At 37.5% G+C, this 18,325-nt stretch overlaps 1 protein-coding gene across 2 annotated transcripts in view; it reads left to right on the top strand.

The window, feature by feature from the left end:
• Positions 1 to 18,325, top strand: part of ANO3 (anoctamin 3) — a 102,999-nt gene that overhangs the window by 34,882 nt on the left and 49,792 nt on the right. The window contains exons 2-5 of one of the 2 annotated variants that reach the window (XM_041411582.1): positions 4,251 to 4,451; positions 5,338 to 5,409; positions 12,833 to 12,969; positions 13,962 to 13,964. In XM_041411582.1, coding sequence (XP_041267516.1) covers positions 4,251 to 4,451; positions 5,338 to 5,409; positions 12,833 to 12,969; positions 13,962 to 13,964 — 413 coding nt within the window. The remainder of the gene's footprint in view (positions 1 to 4,250; positions 4,452 to 5,337; positions 5,410 to 12,832; positions 12,970 to 13,961; positions 13,965 to 18,325) is intronic. The other variant, XM_041411573.1, reaches the window with a different exon arrangement.

The raw sequence follows: 18,325 nt of genomic DNA, 5'->3' as shown, positions 1-18,325 counted from the left end.
TATAAAATTACAGATTTTTAAAATAGCTCTGTACACCTCCACAGCATTGAGCTGCCCACGTGGGCCTAATGTTCAAGTAGGTGAGTTGAGTTTGGTACAAAGGTTGCTGAAGGAGGTGGAAAAAAGCTAAACAGGCTTTCCATTGTATCCTGCTCCTTCCTCCAAGCAGCCTTTGTCACATGCTGACTCTCAGCAGTCACTTAAAGCTACCAGGAACCTGCACTGCAGTTCAAACGTGAGAAAAATGCTCAGCTCTTCAGGACTGAGAGCTCTAAGGATCTGCAGAGTTCTCAGGTGAGCAATAATAATACAGCCACAAACTGCCAGAATCAGTGTGGCTTTCCTACATGGCTATGGGCAGCAAAATCGCATCTCAGTTTGTTTCAGTGTGAGCACACAAATGTGCGAGAACAAAAACTGACTGTCACGGGGCAAACTGGCAGCTGGGGTTAAGGAGCATCCTCCTTAGGTATCCTTAGGTTCCTCTAGGTATCCCAACTCCTCAGTACTTCTGGGTCTCACATCAGCATACCGTGTTCCTCTTCCTTAGCCTTGTCTGGAACCTCGGATGTGGAGTCTTCCAGATCTGTCTCAACCAAATGCGTTTTGGAGAGAAATGTATAATAGCTCTGCTTCTAGATAGTGTTACTTTGCTTTGATTTTGTTATTAGTTGACTTTATGGGACAAAGGTATCAATTTTAAAGCTTCCACTTGAAAAAGCTTGGGAGTTACACTGGACTTTCACAGTGAAAAGTACCCCTGTTAAATAAGGAAATTTAAAGATACTGGTCTTAGGATTCTGAGCTTGCGTCATCAAGATTTAGAATAGTTTAAGTTTTTATCTTGGTCTGGATGGAGCTACAGTCTATCTGATGAAACATAAACACAGTGTATTTTGCAGTATTTGAAGGAATTGCTGTTCCATTTGTTCAAAGCCATTCCCACTCAACAAGAGTAGTGTTACTCATACTGAATAGAGGATGCCAACATCTCTGGTTGAGAAAAACTGAAGTCTTATATGGCTGAGGCTCCTCATATGAGCTTGTTTGTTCAGTAAACATTTTTAACCTTCTGGAGTGCTGTGTTTTTTAGTTAATGAGATGACTGTGAAAAAATTACAAACTTTTAAATTAATGAAATTAATAATTAGTAGAAATAAGTATTTTAAGGAGATGCTTGATTGGTGTAGCCATTAGTAATGCCAGAGGTTATGATCCCTTTCAGGCTTCAGATGCTTGAAACCCTATAGGCAGTGTTTTGAAAGTTGTAGTAAAATGCATACACCTTTTCTGCAGAACTTTTTCAAGACTTAAAAATATTACTTAAGCATTTCAAATAACCCTATGTCAGGGAAAAGAATATGCCCCCCCCCCCCCCAAAAGTATCTTCTGGCATGAATTCAGTTTTTTATTCAGCTTTACTGCAGCACTTTTCCCGTGGAAATACTGTAAGCCTTAGCCAGGTCATTGTCCCGAGTACCTTCTGCCTACCTACCATTCTCCACTGAAGTTTTGCCAGCATCAGGTTTTCAGCTGAATATAATCAACCTTACTGGAATTGAATAATAGGACCAAGAGCTTGGCATTTGTTATAAACCACAACTAGGTCTTTCTCTGTAAATGAAACCTGGGGATGGGTTTGGAGGAGAAGGGAGGAGGGTTAGGGGTAGTTTTTCACCTCTCACTGGAAAGCTATAGAGCATCTATAGAAATCTATTGGTTATGACTGAAAATACAGTGACCAAAATAAGCAATTTGTGTTTTTGTAAGTAGATCGGTACCTAAGCATTGTTCAGGGCAAGGCCTCAAGCAGCACAGTGCCCATGATGTGTACCTTGTTAACCAGGCAAAGGCTGTTGTTATGATTTGGCTTATATAGAAGCTACTCCTTTTTGATGCTAAGATTTATGCTGGATTCAATGGGGAATAGTTACTGGGCTGTTCTTTACGAGGTTAGCACTGATCCAGCCTTGCTTCCAGCATTGAGTTAACAATTAATAGGGACTAGCTGCCAGATTTTCCTCATCTAAAATAAGGAGCGAATGAAAGACAAATTTTTTCCTTAACAGTACCAAAATGATCATCTGAGTCTGTATTTCACAGAATGAGGCATAGCAAAATTTTTCCTTTATGTTTCTAATGGCCAAAATCTGAAGGCCTCTGAGAGGTTGCTTTATTTAGAGTCTTTCTAGATTGGTATAATATTGAGCATGCAATTAAATTGTGCATACTAATTTAAAAACCAGAAAATCTTATCATATGCTAGCACCATCTTTCCTGCCTGACCTATCAGAAAGCTGTGAGTAGTGCAGCTCTCTGTTCTGGCTTACAGCTGTAGTACAGCTCTCTTTTCTGGCTTTGAGTCACGTAGAGATTTGCCTCAGTTACAGGAATCCCCAGCATCCCCTTGGAAAGAAGACTTTCCAAGGCAGAAGTGCTAAAATAAAAAAGGCAGCATCTAATTAAACCATAAACATTGTTTACCTTTTTTTTGCTGACATGAGGAATTTCTACAGTCATGCTATAATCGTTTCCATGCTCATGCTAGCTGCCAGAGGAATATTAAGTAGGGAAAGAAGGAATAAATGGAATTGTAATAGCAAAACAAGTCTATTGGGCTTTTTCTGCTAGGTGTATGCATGTCTACTACTGCAGATGAAAAGATCCCTGAACAAGCAAGGACTGTATAACAAAGTTCTAGCTGGAAATACATAGTCTAGAAAACTACTCTATGGAAAAGAGAGGAAGGAATGAAAATAATTTCATTGCATCAATTTGGTGATCCAGTTGATGTCAGCCACATGCTATTTGTGCTGGGTAACCATTTGCATGCAGCAGCAAGTGCCATCAAAACTAGCACATCACAGAACTGGACTCTGACACAGTAGCAGAGTATGAATTAACTTTTCCAAATTTTAAGGTGGTTCATACTAATAACAATAGAGCAAATCTGCAATGAGATTACTTTGCTGTGACTCACTTTCTTCGAGCAGAAGCAGCATGGTATGAAGAAATCTGTTTGAAATGACACGAGGGAATTAGAGTAAGAGAGAGCAAAAGGGAATAATTTTCTTTTGAATTGAGGCATTATGTCATAAAGTAATTGCATTCTATTTTTTATGTGTATCACTTAAATTGGGGTTAAAATTGAATGTCAGTATGTGTTATTTGCATTATCACAAATTTCTTTGGTAATAGTGATTCATCTTGCCACATATACTGACTCCAGCGTAGATGAAAAACATTTCTCTTTGGCAACACTAATAATTATGCAGTGGGGTCCATAGTTACTGGCAGCCTATCCCTGCTTAAGCAATCGATCACTGAAGCTATCCAGAACAATTACGAAGTATATATCTTTATATATGACTCTGTATTACCCGTTGTTGTGTCTATCTACTGCAGATTTTTGTCTCATAAGCGTTCATTTAGGAGACTCCCTAGAAACCTGGCAGGTAGCACAGCAGACATACATGGGATTGCTCTGCTCTGAGCAAGGCATTGTCTAGGGCACCTGCCCAGTGCCCACTGGCTTCTCTGCTGGCACACAGCAGCCTTTTTATTAAGAAGCAGATGTCTTTCTGCACGTACTTATTTAAGGACCTATGGTATCTTCTGAGGCAACAGAAGCTTACCTGTCTATAAAGTAAATTGTTCTGTCAAGCAGAAAAACAGTACAGTGAAAGACACTAACTACACTGCTGGACTTAGATTTTGCTCAGTGTTGGGTTTACTTTTACAAGGATTGTGTTTGTCAGTGCTCTGTATTGAATCAGGAGGTGTATAATAATGTGTTTTTCTTCCATGTAAACTTAGGAAAACTACTTAATTTCTGGGTCTCTCAGCAACAACTTTTAGGAGACAAAAAATTGTCACAGCTGCTTTGTTCTAACTGACCCTGGAATGTTTGGGGTAATTTTTGCTACATTTGTTTGTTGTTCTACAGTGTTTTTTCACAAAGGTTACCCAACAGGTCAAAGGATTAAGAACATTAATTTATTTCCATAATGGTGAAGGGCAAATTTTTGTAGCTTTGAAAGGAAAATGTAAATAATTTACAGAATGGAATACTATTAGCGCCTGTATTTTAGTTCATCACGTTGGTTTTTTAATAACTTCAAACCTATTACCACAGCATTTTTGTTTAGTTGAGGAGTGGCTTATTAAGAGGATTCATAATTAGCCATCTTTCTTTGCCATGGCCCAATATGCTGGAGCTTATGATGTTATTTTTCTTTTGGCTGCTTCAGGTATGAATACGAGCAAGAGCGAGACAGTGAAGGAGCACCCATTAAAACCTTCTAGAAGATCTATGCCATGCCTTGCCCAGAGCCAGACGCATCCTCAGAGCCTGAGCAAGCACTCGTCATTTCTGCAGCCAAACCGTGTGCAGCCCCAGCCTTTGAGTGCAGGGACGTCGGCAGCTGCAGTGGATGTAGTGTCAGAACGAGGTAGGAGGTTTTGCTCTTGCAGGAGTTTGTTCCAGCTCTGATCAACTCTGATTTATTTAGATATCTACGGTTTGTTGAAGAAATGTTTTTGCAGAAAACAGCTACGCGTACTATATTAACAGGTTCTTGAGTGAATCTTTGTGACGTTTGAAGTGAGTTTTAAACTAATTTTTATTTTTCTCAATGATGACATTATTTCCATCTCACTGATAATAAGACAAAATGTCTTGCTCATTTATGCTGGAGAAAAGTATGAAGGTTTCGGTAGTCTGTCATAGAGGAGACAGAAAGAATAAACATTAGGCTTTAGGCAAAAAAAGTCTTTATATATGAACATGTAGGAGGAGATGCATTCATTCACGAACAGTAGAATCAGAGAAGAGTGGTATGGAAAGAATGAGAACAAATGGAGAACATCCCTCCAAATTTTAGCTCATGTGGAATAAGGAACTGCTTTTATTTTAGGATTTCTAATTTAACAGATACACATGCCTTATCAGAGAAACTAATGTAGTTGGAACCCCAGTCACTGTGTCACCTGTTGCCAACTCTTGCCATCCTCTATTGCCAGATCTGTGTGAACCTTGTAGAATAAATTAACTCATCTGGTAGTAGATTTTGTTAAGTCTTTCCTAGATGTTGATAGACACTAGGCACTAATTATTGTTCTAGTGAGTTATTTTATTGAGTTAAACTTCTCTCAGTAATAGACAGAAAGTCTTCATTAAAGTGATCTTGCTCTTCTTTCGATTGATAGAAAGTGCTCTTCAAAATTTCAATCCAGAGTTTGAGTTACTGACAGCTTTGAAAAGTTTTTTTTACAGTAAAGATTTTTTAACTTACAAAATACATGTAAATTCTGATACAGATATTGCATTTATTTCAGCTAAAGTGATGGAGACTTTGGAAAGCAACTTGCTTAAGCTGTCTAATACAGAATATGGTGATCCATTTTTAGGTAAGTTGTTGTCTGAACTGAAATAATGACAACTTCATGATTCTTTGATTATGCTTGCAGTATTTAAGTGTGCAAAAGGCCATACTTACCCTGAACTTCCAATTTTTTTGGAAGAGGAGACGTAGTGTGACTAGAGAAATGTGTGTTGTCATAAATTTCCTGATATTGTTCATCTTTTAGACTGAAAGTAGGGGCTGAAGACAGTCTAAGTGTCATATACTCAGTGTATCCTTTTCCCATAACAGTCCTTCATAAAACAGTTTTTAACAGTGTACTTGAAATTCCTTTAAAGTTGTTATTATTCACTTATTTTTTCTCTATACTCATGTCATTCACTATTATTGTGGCTGCAGTTCTGTTGTTGGGCTTTTTTTAGATATTCTGTATATTTGCTTTAGACGTTTATATACAAAAAGTGTTACCGTTTGGAGGCAAAAAAAAAAAGTAACAGAGAAAATAGCCATATTTGTACTGCTTTGCTATAATTTTGATACTGTAATTAAGTCAGAGTAAGCAGGAAAGAAGTTGTTATTAGAATAATCCCGTCCTTGTAACTGCAAATTCAATCTGTAAATACACACATGGGTAGTAATTTACAAGTTCCAAGATGAAGTAGTTGCCATCTATTTTACCCATACAGACACAGAGATATTTCTGCACCTTACACAACTGCTATGAAAGATATTTTTGCTCACAGTTGATGAACATCAGACTAGAAATCATATCTTCATGCTGAATGAAAGATACCTGTTTTCAGAAAGCTTGGTCTGCTCACCTCCCACATGATTTAGCATTGGCTTTTCTTGATGCCTAAAATGTATGATAGATAAGAGGGCTTCTCAAGGTTTCCTGAGTAGGTAACTGCTGGAATAGTGAAATTGATACTTCTTCAAAACCAGATACTCCAAAATCATGGCACAGACCAAAAGTTTGGCATGAAGATTATATAAGAAAATCATGTCTTAGGTTCCAGTTAAAGCTGCTGCCCTTTCCTAGTCTAATTGATTGGCAAACGTGGATACTAGGAGTTTTTACTGTTATAATTTCCTTCTTTTATTTATTTTTTTTTTAGTATCCTGCTCTATTTTTAATATCCTGCTCTGTTTTATTATGTATGGAATTGCTTACACGTACACATGCTGATATTGTTGTGTATTTATGTATGTCAGCAGTAATTCTTTCTTTTAATAATTGATGCTGGTTTTCATTCCCATTACTTAGTTTTAACCTGAAAAGATACATGGAGGGCTCAGCAACTCAGGAAAAGATAGACTGATTCTTTTCAGTTCCAAATTGTGTTAAATTTTGGTGTGGATATTTCTTCTCTTCTGGCTACAGCTACGCTCCTGGAAGAAAAACTATTTAAATAGTTGCCCTTTTCTAACCTGATTAATGAATTTGCCCATGTTGAGTCAATCCCAAATTAGATAAGTGAAATCTGGGAAGTTATTCACAGTTATAGAAGTGTAACTGATTAGGTTAGTCAGTTATAAGCAAGAAAGAAAACAGTGTTTAAAAATAAACGCCAGAGGTCAGTAATAAGAATTGCCAGCATTTTCTGTTAGATTCGTGAAGAGAAATAAGGGACAGTTAAAAGGTGCATGTAACAAAATGGCCTGTATACCTTCAAAATACAGTTTGTTGGTCCTTAAATATTGTGTTTATGTGGGTAAGAATTTGTCTCCAAGTCTAAAATTTTCAATTTTATCTTGAGTCTGGATGTAGAGGGGGAGGGGAAGTAAAAAAATCAACCTGAAAAAGGAATATTGCAGCCTCAGCTTTGATGATCATATACAATGCTTTGTAGGTACTCTGGCAGTTTCATGCAGTTTGAAAAGAAGGTTGATTAATGGGTATCACCACCTTAGTGAATATTTTCAAACTGCTCTCCTGAGAGCATGAAAGAAAGCTGAATTAAGTGAATGTGGTGAATTTTAAATTAGGCAGTGTTGTAGAAATGTAGGCCAAAAGAGGCTTTCTCCTCTTCCTGAATTGTTTGTAGGCAAAATTATCTTGTGTGGAGGAGATTAGCAGGCATCAAATAAAGGACTTCAGTGGAAAGCTTCTCTTTTATTTCAGTTGGCTATAGCTGAGGCCATAAATCTGTTGGACAAGCTTAGTTGATGATGTTAATGGATTTATGAAGTAAAAAGACGATGTATTACACCTTTGTTAATTGCACATAAATAAATGGGATACATGGGATCACGGACATGGCGGATTTGTGTTATTTTTCCTCTGTCAGTTTTTGGTGGTAAGTAGTGTTTTTAGTTTGAGGAAGCAGTACATTCGATCCAAGTGATGAATATTGAGCTTCTGTCACATATAACATGAACTTTGAGGTTTCAGGCATAATGGAATGCCCCTCTGACTCACTCCCCCCCACATCTGGTGGCAGAGACAGAAGGTGGACATTACTGGGTTGAAATAAGAACAAAAGTAACACTCAGTAGCAAGTAAAACATCACTAATTTATTCTTTTTTCAATTCTGCTTTTTTCCCCTACCTTACATTAGTTATGAGGATTTGTGCATAATAACTCATCTTTCTTAGCAGGACATGAAAGCCTTCCTAGATAATTAACAATTTTGCTGTGACAGGTACCTTATATTCTGAATCTATCCTGAATCCAATTAGTACAGAGTTTATGTATAAAAGACAGCATATTTATATGCTGTGCTGCAATACAGTTAAGTGACAAATGAAGAGCTGAACCAAAACTAACAATCCAACAAAGAATTATAACTGCATGATAAAAACTACTTTTCAATGCTCAATTATTGAAGTGTTTGTAAGTCAATTTTGTGATGTTATGATAAGTTGAAAACGGGCATATATCTATATATGTATATATATGCATAACCTGTGCAGTACATACAGTGCTTATATAAAAAGAGGGACTGAAAGATCACAGAAGATATGATTCAAGGAAACCAGGTTCAGTTTCTGCTTCAACAGAAATGTGGTGTTTCCATTATGGCCTCTAGAATAATTTTATCCTAAGCTTGTGGTTAGTGCCTACATGAATAAGGGCTGTCACATCTGTTCTGGTTGTGTAGTGAGGTGGCTGAAAAGCTGCATAAGAACAGTTTGTCTTGTACCCAGAGCTGTCCAGCTCCCATATTGGAGCTGGTTCATGCCTGGAGAGTTGGCAGTATGGATGGAGAAGCTATGTAATCTATTTAGTGCTCGTGGGGACCTAATAAGGTTTAGTTTTTGGACTTAGTATGCAGTTCAAAATATTGATGTGCTTTAGACATTTAATCTATCTCTAGCAGTTTTGTACACGATCTTAACTCCTCTAAAGAGCAGTAATATGTGACTGGCTCCCTTTTTAAAAAAAATAGAAATATTCTGTGTAATGGTTACCACTGTCTGAAAGTTCATAAGAAATTGTACATTGAGAAAAGTCTGTCTTTGTCTGTTACATGTGGAGGCACACAGTTGGTGGTGATTGGGAGTGGGGCTGATCCCTAATTGATCCCTAATTGGCTCCAGCTGTGCAGCACAGGTGAATGCTATTGAAGGTGAGGAGCCATGGAGTGCCCAGGGGTGCTGCCCAATCCCACAGGGAGCAGAGGGCACACAGCTGCACTGCATCAACAGCAGGGCACAAAAGGGCGGGGGCTGATGAGCAATAAGCAGCAGGTGGCAGGGAGCAGAGGGCACACAGCTGCACTGCATCAACAGCAGGGCACAAAAGGGGGGGGCTGATGAGCAATAAGCAGTAGATGCTTGAAGCTGCCTTTGGTGTAGGTTGTGGCTCCACTGTTGTTCTGGTAATTATGATGGTTTTTCATATCTAAATAATATACATGCACAGGTAGGTGAAAACCTTTCTATGTTATCTGTTTAATATAGCGTTCCAGGTACACAGCAAAATAAAATAATACCTAAATCCATCACAATGTCATTTATTTAGGTGTCTAGTGATGTGCTTCTCCATGCTTTTCCTAGGATTTAAATTAGGACAAAAGGGGATTATTTACTTGACCAATAATCTCTTTCTTACTAAAGCTTTGCAAAGCCTATCCTTAAATATGTAAAGGCCCAAAGTATTGAGTAGAGTTGTCATATCAAGTTTATGAAACAGAAACGATTTAGGAATATTTACATTAATTTTTCTTTCCATAACTATGCCACGTTTCAATTGAAAAACATTTGCTACCATACATCACTGTGTATGTATAAAATATATCACTGGATGGCAGGATACAGAGAAATCAGAACAAGTGTTTTTTATCCCCTGTCATAACATTGAAATGCACTTTTGGCTCTTCAGAAAAGTATGATAGTAAGAAAGATAGCCGAGCAGTTAAGAAGACCCAAAAAGAAAGGTTCAAAATGTGGACCTAGCTATCTATTTCTAAACTAAATGCTTCTGCATTATTGTGTCTTCAATGTTTTATCATGTCTTCAATGTTTTATCATGTAAGTGACCTTATAGGGCAAATCTTGCTGTCATGCGTCAAGTGTTGCCAAATTATATGTCAGGAAGCGTTGACAGGTTTTTGTGATTGATGAGGGTTAGGTCTCTTTCCTTGCGTTCCTTTTTCCTTACAGAATTTTTTCCCATAAGTTGCTAGGACACATTAACAACTGGGTACTTAGGGAAACAAAACAAGTGGCCAAGCCTCAGGGGAGGAGGGCATCTGGTTGCACTTGTCTTGTCCCAGAGGTTCTCTCTGAGGGGGAGATAGTGCAGGAGTGGGGCTGGGGAGGCTGCTGGGGGAGGGAATTTGCTGCTCTGGAGCCCAGCCCAGAGCTGCTTCTGCTGCCCCAGGTGAGCCTCTGCTTGTGAGAACAGCCCCTGAAGGAAGTCTTTGAGAGCTAAGACTTTGTACAAAGATGGATGTTTACATCTTTCTCCTGTTAGTAGGTACTCTGGAAACTCACAGAGAGGTCTTGTGAAGGGTCATGCGCATTGTGTTTATGTCGGTGAGACTCTTTTACCTGAGCAGCTGTGTTGGGTTTGTGTCGGTGAGACTCTTTTACCTGGGCTGCTGTGCTGGGTCTGCGTGGTCAGTGTTAGGTGGCTGGCGGAGCTGCAGGGCTGGCTTCTCTGAGAAGCTGCTGGAAGCTTCCCCTGTGTCTGGTAGTGCCAGGGGCAGCAGCGCCAAGGCAGACCTGCTGCTTGGCAAGGCTGGACTCATCAGCAGCTGTGGACGTGCCTCTGGAATAACAGATTTGAGAAGGGGGAAAAAAAAATACACAAGGGCAACTTCAGCAAGAACAGAGGTGGTCTTGCAGCCTGTAGGGAAGACCATGGTGAGGAAGGCTGTGCCCCTGGAGCCCGTGGAGGTTCATGGTGGAGCAGGGACCAGCAGCTTACAGCCTCAAGGGGCTAGTTTGAGTGGAATGTTCAAGTGCTAAATAATATTCCCCTTTTTACTGAATTAATATCATTACATAGTGGGAGAGTGCTTTTATGTATAAATAAGTCATTAACTGCTGAAAGATAGAATAGAAAGTATCTATGAATTTTAGAAAACATTTTTTTATAAATTTATTTCATTTTAACGGTTGTTTTGGGTTTTTGTTTAGCTAAAACAAATTTTGACTACATTTTAGGAAAAATAGGAGATGTCTCTAGGTGCAAGATTTTTTTTTTTTATGGAAGGGAGATACTGCAATTTGAAATATATGTCCTTGAAAGCATAAAAATGTTTAGCAGGTAAAGTGTGTTGGGCACAGAGGGAAAACTTTTTCATAACTTCAAGTTATTTAAATTTAAAAAGTTGCGAAAGTTTTTTTGTTTTTTAGTACTAGGTGTACTCATAATGTCTAATCCTCTAAAACTTCCCTCATAGAAACAGATTTTTAATAGAAGTATAGTCTTTCTTTCAGCTTAAATGATCTAGTTTAGGTTTCATAGGCCTGTCTCTTCATTTTACTGACTCCTAAAACTAAGAGCTCATCTAACCTAGGCGTAAGTCAAATCTGCAGAGTTGTTAAGTACCTGTTTCCTACGTTATATACCTACCTGAAGCCTTCTTTAAACTGCATTCATTTCTGTTGAGCAGAGAGCAAGTTGTATATCAAGTTATATCATTGTTTAAAATAAATAAAACCCCTGAACTAGGCACATTGACAATTAAAACAAGCTGGTTTGTACATTAAGAAATCCCATCACAAATTTACCATGGTTAATATCAATGTTAGAAATTATCAAGGGAATATTTAGTGTAATTATGTAGTAACTAAACTGAGGAAAAATTAGCACTCAGTAAATGTTCTGATTTTTAATATTGCATCTCAGAAATGCGAAATGTTTAGGGTGTGTGAGATAATTGTGGTTGTTTTTTTTAATTTCTGTAGTGCTTAGTGTAGAGAATTTAACTGATCAAGTTAATGAAAAATACTTAAATGTTGCAGATGAACTTTTATGAATTTAAAATCCATGAAATTCAAGATTGTGGTTCCCACAGCAACCACGACTTTTTTTCTTGGCTTCTATTTAGGGTTTCGAATTACTGAGCTAAATGCTGTTCCTAGTCCACCTGACTTTTCCCATGTTGATGTGAAAGCTGAGATGGGAACTTGACTCAGGATTTGTGGGTAAATTTTTTGTCTGAATATATTTCTTTTTCCGATTTGTCCAAGGTAAAACTGTGTGGCAATGATGATTCCATCTTTTTAATCTTTAACATATTTTTTCAAGACTAGCCATTTTCCATCATTGATTAAAACTTTACAGTCCAGCACTGCGCAGGCATTGCCCTTCATTTTACTCCTGCTGGGTGTGTAGGGCAAGAATTGTCATGATTCTTTGATGGACTATATGGGTGATCTCTGAGGAGGGGCCTCACTTTCCTGCAGCTCTCTTATGGTACTCAGCTAAGTTTTCATAAAAGCTTTACCTGAGCAATTAGAACTAAATCCATTGAGAATGCGAACACTTCCTCCACGAAGGCCTCCTACCAGCATCAGGTACACCTATTAAAATGTGTTCTGGGCACTTACTCCAATATCTTATTGTGCAAATTTTCCAATGGAATATCTGCATGTGTGTAGGGGAACTGGGCATTTCAGTTGCTTGTTTAGATTTAAAATATTACTTTGGTCTGCAGGCTGTGCCGCCTGTTTGGTGAAACATCCTGAGCCTCAACAACTGTGAGTCAAGCAGTTGAATAGTCATATTACTTTGTTTTTTAGAACTACTGCAAGGGAGGTTATGGACTTTTTTATTTGTAAGTTAATAAAAGAAACCATTTCTATTGACCTTCTACTAAAAATAGCCGTCACTTCTAATTTAAGATGAACATTGTAACGTTTCAAGTATGAAGGTTTAACAGGAAAATAAGTGCGTTATTAACAAGTGTATACATAAGATGAATATTCAACTGTGTCTGTAATAATGCTGTTTGTTTGTATCTGTTATAATCTAAAATGAGCCCATTGTTTTCTTCTGGTTTTCCTCCAGGCGTAGGAAAGGACAAAGATACGTACACAGATGATTCAGAACATGGGAATTATGATGCTCGTACCGATCAGTCATTGCTTATTCAAAATAAGCTCACCAGGCAGAGAACAGAACCTCGAACTAAATCATCTTTAAAGGTAATGGACACAAAATTCTATTGAGTTGCATCAACTGTCAGAATGTGCTTAAGTATTTTTAAAATGCAGTTTTTAAAGCAGCATATGTTGCAGCCTAAGCAAACGGGCATCTCATGGTAAGAAATTTAGGTGGCTCCCAAATTGTTGGAAATCATAAAACTTCTAAAATAATTTTAATTTGTGGTTTTAAATAACTTTAAATTAACTGTTTTAATTAATCATAAGCAGTGTGTTAAGTCTTAAATCTCTTCTAGTTAGCATTTAGCAAAGTTGTCATGAGCTGCTATTATGGGAACACAACTGCATAAAATTACTGCAATTAGTTTTGGTAAACTGAAATTACTTTTGTAAAACTGAACTTGATATGCTTCAATGAAGAAAGCCTGGGGGGAGAGAGATGTACTGTTGAAACTGGATACAAGGAGTACAGGATTTTTGGATCGCAAGGTCATTTTGCAGAAACCAGAACATAAAGAAGAGACTAAGTATGTGTGCTGGAGGAAAGTGGTAGTAAAATATGAACTAATTAGGGTGTTCAAAGAGAACAAAATAAGCAATAGAGGATAGAATATTAGTTAATGAAAGAGAATGATGTAATTTAGAACTAATGAACACAAATGTTGTTGTTTGCTAAAAATGTATGAATAGGTTAAAAAGTTTTGTATCAATTTTTATTTGGAGGCCGCAATTTTGCCTTGCTTGCTAACGTTAAGAAGACAGTGTTGAGGATTTTATTAATCCTGATGATTTTGGAGGGTGTTAGTAGCAATATTATAGATTGAGTGACAGAATCAGTGAATGGAATTCTCTGTACTGAAATCAAGGAAAATGATATAAAATCAGGGATTCTTATGCATTTTATTGACTCATCTGAGTTGTAGTACCCTTCTTTCAATGAAGTTATATTGCACAGAATTTAGGATATAGAATTCTGAGCATGGAGTGGAATTCTTGTTGTCTGGGAGGCCTCAGAAATTCTGAGAGTGTAGAAGGATGTTTATGTAGCAAATGGTCAGTCAAGAGTGATCTAGATAGAGTATAAGATGCTCCTTCTAAGCGGTATCAAAATGATATCTAGACACATCGAATGAAAGATAAAACTCACTTATACATAGGTGAACGTAGGAGCATTGTCAGGAACCTCAACTAAAGCCCTGGAAAAGCCATCTCATCTCACCAGATAAATCTGGCTTGCTGTCTTGCTTAGTAATTGCATAATTATACTATTTATCACAGTGCATTTTCTCCAGCAGTTAATCCACTATAATGTCAAAGAATTATGATGGATTTTCTGTTCACAAAATGTATTTTTTTTTTAGTCATACTTTCAACTAGAAGACCCTTAATTCTCCTTTCCATCTCCTTTCCAAGCCTAACTGCTTGCATACATATGGCAAGTGACTTGACCTCAAGAAGTTCTGAATAATTTTCTTCTTCACACTCTGGAAATAGTGAATTCTGCAGCACAGGGTTTTTTTTACTGTAGCCATCAGTAATCCTGTGTTACAAATCTCTAGTAATGCTTGAATTACTCTAAGCGTCTCTGCTGTACTCACAGCCCATGTGCTATTCTCTTCAGGAGACCATTTCAGAGTTGTTTCATGGATGATACCTGTGGCACTTTGTGATTTTGACACTGAATGTTTTCTTCATGAGTCCTACAACAGCTCTATTGCTTGTCACACTCATCTTCATTACTGCAGTATTCTGGAACACTGGTAGATGTGACCTCTGAGGCTTCATTTCATAGGATGCTTTTAGAAAAATCTTTTATAGTAGTAGCTATCTAATAATTTTTAAATAGGCTTAGAGGAAATTGTATTTACAGACTGGAAATCTGTGACATGAAAATGCAACTTCAGGAATGACAAATTACATATATATGTCATGTATGTAACCTTTCCTGGGTTACATTTTAATCTAAAGTGTTGCAATGAGAATTTCTTGTATTCAAAGATTTTTTTTTTTGTCTCTTTCTGCAAGACTAGCTGAACAAAGACAAATAATAATGGATGTTCTTGTTTGATTTTGTTGATTAAATAGACAAAGCCTTTTATGTTAATTGTGGCTGAAAAGGCAGAAAAACAATGTGGAGTCTGTAGAATTTAGATCGTGTTACTGAGCACTAAATAGTTTTAATAATAGGTAAGGCTGCTGCCAAAACAATCTAGTAACAGATGCTGTACTGTCTGTCTAGTAACAAGGATTTCACTGTGCTACAGCAAAATACTTTTTTTTCTATTTCCATGTAAAATATAAAATAACCACTAGTTGTATTTTTTCCAAGCCCTGCATTCAGGATGCTTATGAAGTTCATAGTCAGCCAGTAAACTAACTCTCTTTTAAAGTTTAAAGAGGAGTTTTATATTTGTATTAAGTTTAAACAAAAATACACTTTTTATCTTGCAGTCTTCGTAGGTATTGACCTACTGAAAAAATGGGTTCAGAGTTTAAAAACAGTTTTCTCATGGTGCCTCTGGCTTTTAATTTTGACAATTCCTTTTATCCCAACAACTACTCTGGAAACTTCCTTCTGTATTTAGAAGGACTGCTTTTGCAAATGAGGTGTCGTGGTTTAACCCCAGCTGGGTTAAACCCAAAATTCAAAACACAGCCCTGTACCAGTTACTGCGAAGAAAATGTACTCTATCCCAGCCAAAGCCAGCACCTGAAGCAACCAAGCAGGATTCTCCTTCCCTTTATCTTTGCCTGCTTCCACAGGAAAAAGGCAAGGGGAATTTAGATTAGTCTTAGAAAGGAGCACTACTGTTTTGCCTTTGGATTATTATAGAAGTCTTTGTGGCAATTAGTTTAAAAAGCCTTAGGGAAATTTCTTCCCCAAATTGATACAAAACTATCAAAAGAAGGCTTCTAACTCTTTCTGAGAGTGCTGAAAACACAGAATACTGCAGTACAGCTTCACAGCTGGTGAGTACTCTCACGTATTTGAAGTGTAAACTAATCTGTCACAGTAACAAGTCTCCTCAGTCTGACCAGATAATGAGAATGAGAAACACTGCATTGACCAGGAATACAAACAGTTTTCTCATGGTGCCTCTGGCTTTTAATTTTGACAATTCCTTTTATCCCAACAACTACTCTGGAAACTTCCTTCTGTATTTAGAAGGACTGCTTTTGCAAATGAGGTGTCGTGGTTTAACCCCAGCTGGGTTAAACCCAAAATTCAAAACACAGCCCTGTACCAGTTACTGCGAAGAAAATGTACTCTATCCCAGCCAAAGCCAGCACCTGAAGCAACCAAGCAGGATTCTCCTTCCCTTTATCTTTGCCTGCTTCCACAGGAAAAAGGCAAGGGGAATTTAGATTAGTCTTAGAAAGGAGCACTACTGTTTTGCCTTTGGATTATTATAGAAGTCTTTGTGGCAATTAGTTTAAAAAGCCTTAGGGAAATTTCTTCCCCAAATTGATACAAAACTATCAAAAGAAGGCTTCTAACTCTTTCTGAGAGTGCTGAAAACACAGAATACTGCAGTACAGCTTCACAGCTGGTGAGTACTCTCACGTATTTGAAGTGTAAACTAATCTGTCACAGTAACAACTCTCCTCAGTCTGACCAGATAATGAGAATCACTGCATTGACCAGGAATACAAGGATAAAGGCATATTCTTCTTCTCTTCTTTTTAATGTTTCTAATTTTTGCTTGTTTTGGAAGGGTTGTTGTATTCTTGAGAGATTGTGGGGAAAATTGCGAAAAAATTTGTTTGCAATTACTTCTTGGTGCCATTATCTTTCTGAGCAATAAGCTGCTTGGATACTTTAGCAGTGGTGAGCATGTCTTGCTGACATGATGAAAGTCAATGCACTTCTGTTTTCAGGAATTGTTTAGTTTTTCAGATTACATGCATGATACCTTCATAAAATCTGATTCTTGTTGTTACATTTTAAAGCTTTGAAAAATCAGATAATTTTCTTATAACAGCCAGCTGCCAGTGTATTCGTCTACTTTTCTTGTTTGCATGATAATGATCTGTAACTGGCTGCTTCCTATAGTGTAGGTTGGTATATTTCAGAATCCACAGATTTCGTACTGAAAAATTGTGAGTTGCTCAGACCCATGAAAAAGCTGTCATCGTTATCCATCTCTGCCAACTTTTCATCACTAGCTGCTCTTGAAATTGCACAGAAAGTACAATTTTATGTATGTGGTTCTGCCAAGGGGTCTCGCAAGGAAAAATGAGGCCAATGAGTGTCTGTTGAGCCAAAATGAATAGTATCTCCTTTGCATGGGAAATGTAGAAAACGAGAAGGTCCCTGAGTGAAAGGTTGATGCTTGAAATGCTCTAGTTTGCTAAGGAAAGGGAAGCAGGCTTAAACAGACTTTAGCTTGAGTGGAAGGCAATGTTTTCCCAGAGAAATGGCAAAATCAGTAACAGCCAATTCTTTACCTATTGATATTGCCTGTTTAGTAGCAAGATAGGAATATTTGAGAAATTGCTCTTCAATTTGCTTCCAGTCACTACATCAGTGTTACTCTCTCTGATCCTGTAAATTTTTTGTCTAGGTAATGCATTTTGCTATCTGGAAAGGTAAAGAAAGGATTTTTGGAACAAGGTTTGCATTATTATCGCTGTGGATTCAGGAACTATGAAGAAATGCTACCTATACAATAGCCTAATTTACTGCCTTTATCTGGTAGTCCAAAAATGCAGTCTAATAACACAGGAGTGAATAAAGCCTAACAACAATGATAACAGATAAAATCATTATCCCAGAACGGAAGGATGTCGTAAAGTGCAACAAAAGTTGACTTCATGCTTGTGCTTTTAGTGCTTGGCTCTCATCTCCTCTGCGATTTTGTTAAAAAAAAAAAGCCAAAAAAAAAGCTCAGAAAATATTTCAGGAACTTGAGGGTAAGTAGCAAGTATTTTCAACCTAAAGATGAAAATGTTTGAAAAGAAACATGTAAATAAAAATTTTCAGTGGTCATGTTAGTTTGCTTCTTAAGACATCCCTATTAGACCTCAAGAGCAAATGAGAAGAGGTTAAATATGAAAAAGCCTCCCTCCTCCTGTCTCCAAACATCCTCCACTGCTGCTCCCTCATATGGTAATATTGAACAGACTTCCTTTAAAAATTTTGCATATCACCTAACCCACTCCTTTCGTGAAGTCAGATGTTTTTCATAACATATACAAATGCATTTTTCATGCTTACCCTGTAAGTCTGAGTAGACTATAAATAGAAAAACATATCCTCTGTGAATAAGCTAAAGTAATTGCTAATCCTTTAGTTTACTCCTAAAAAGGTTAAACTGCAGTTTAATTAGGAAGGTCAGATATTTCTGGAAGTCTTTGTCTCCACAGAAAAAAAGCTTTGCTCTGCCCAGCAGTGTAG

Source organism: Onychostruthus taczanowskii, unplaced genomic scaffold, assembly GCF_017590055.1.
Source record: "Onychostruthus taczanowskii isolate IOZ18803 unplaced genomic scaffold, ASM1759005v1 scaffold101, whole genome shotgun sequence".
NCBI classification, from domain to species: Eukaryota; Metazoa; Chordata; class Aves; order Passeriformes; family Passeridae; genus Onychostruthus; species Onychostruthus taczanowskii.
The sequence above is the reverse complement of the archived record's forward strand: the minus strand, read 5'-3'. Positions and strand labels throughout refer to the sequence as shown.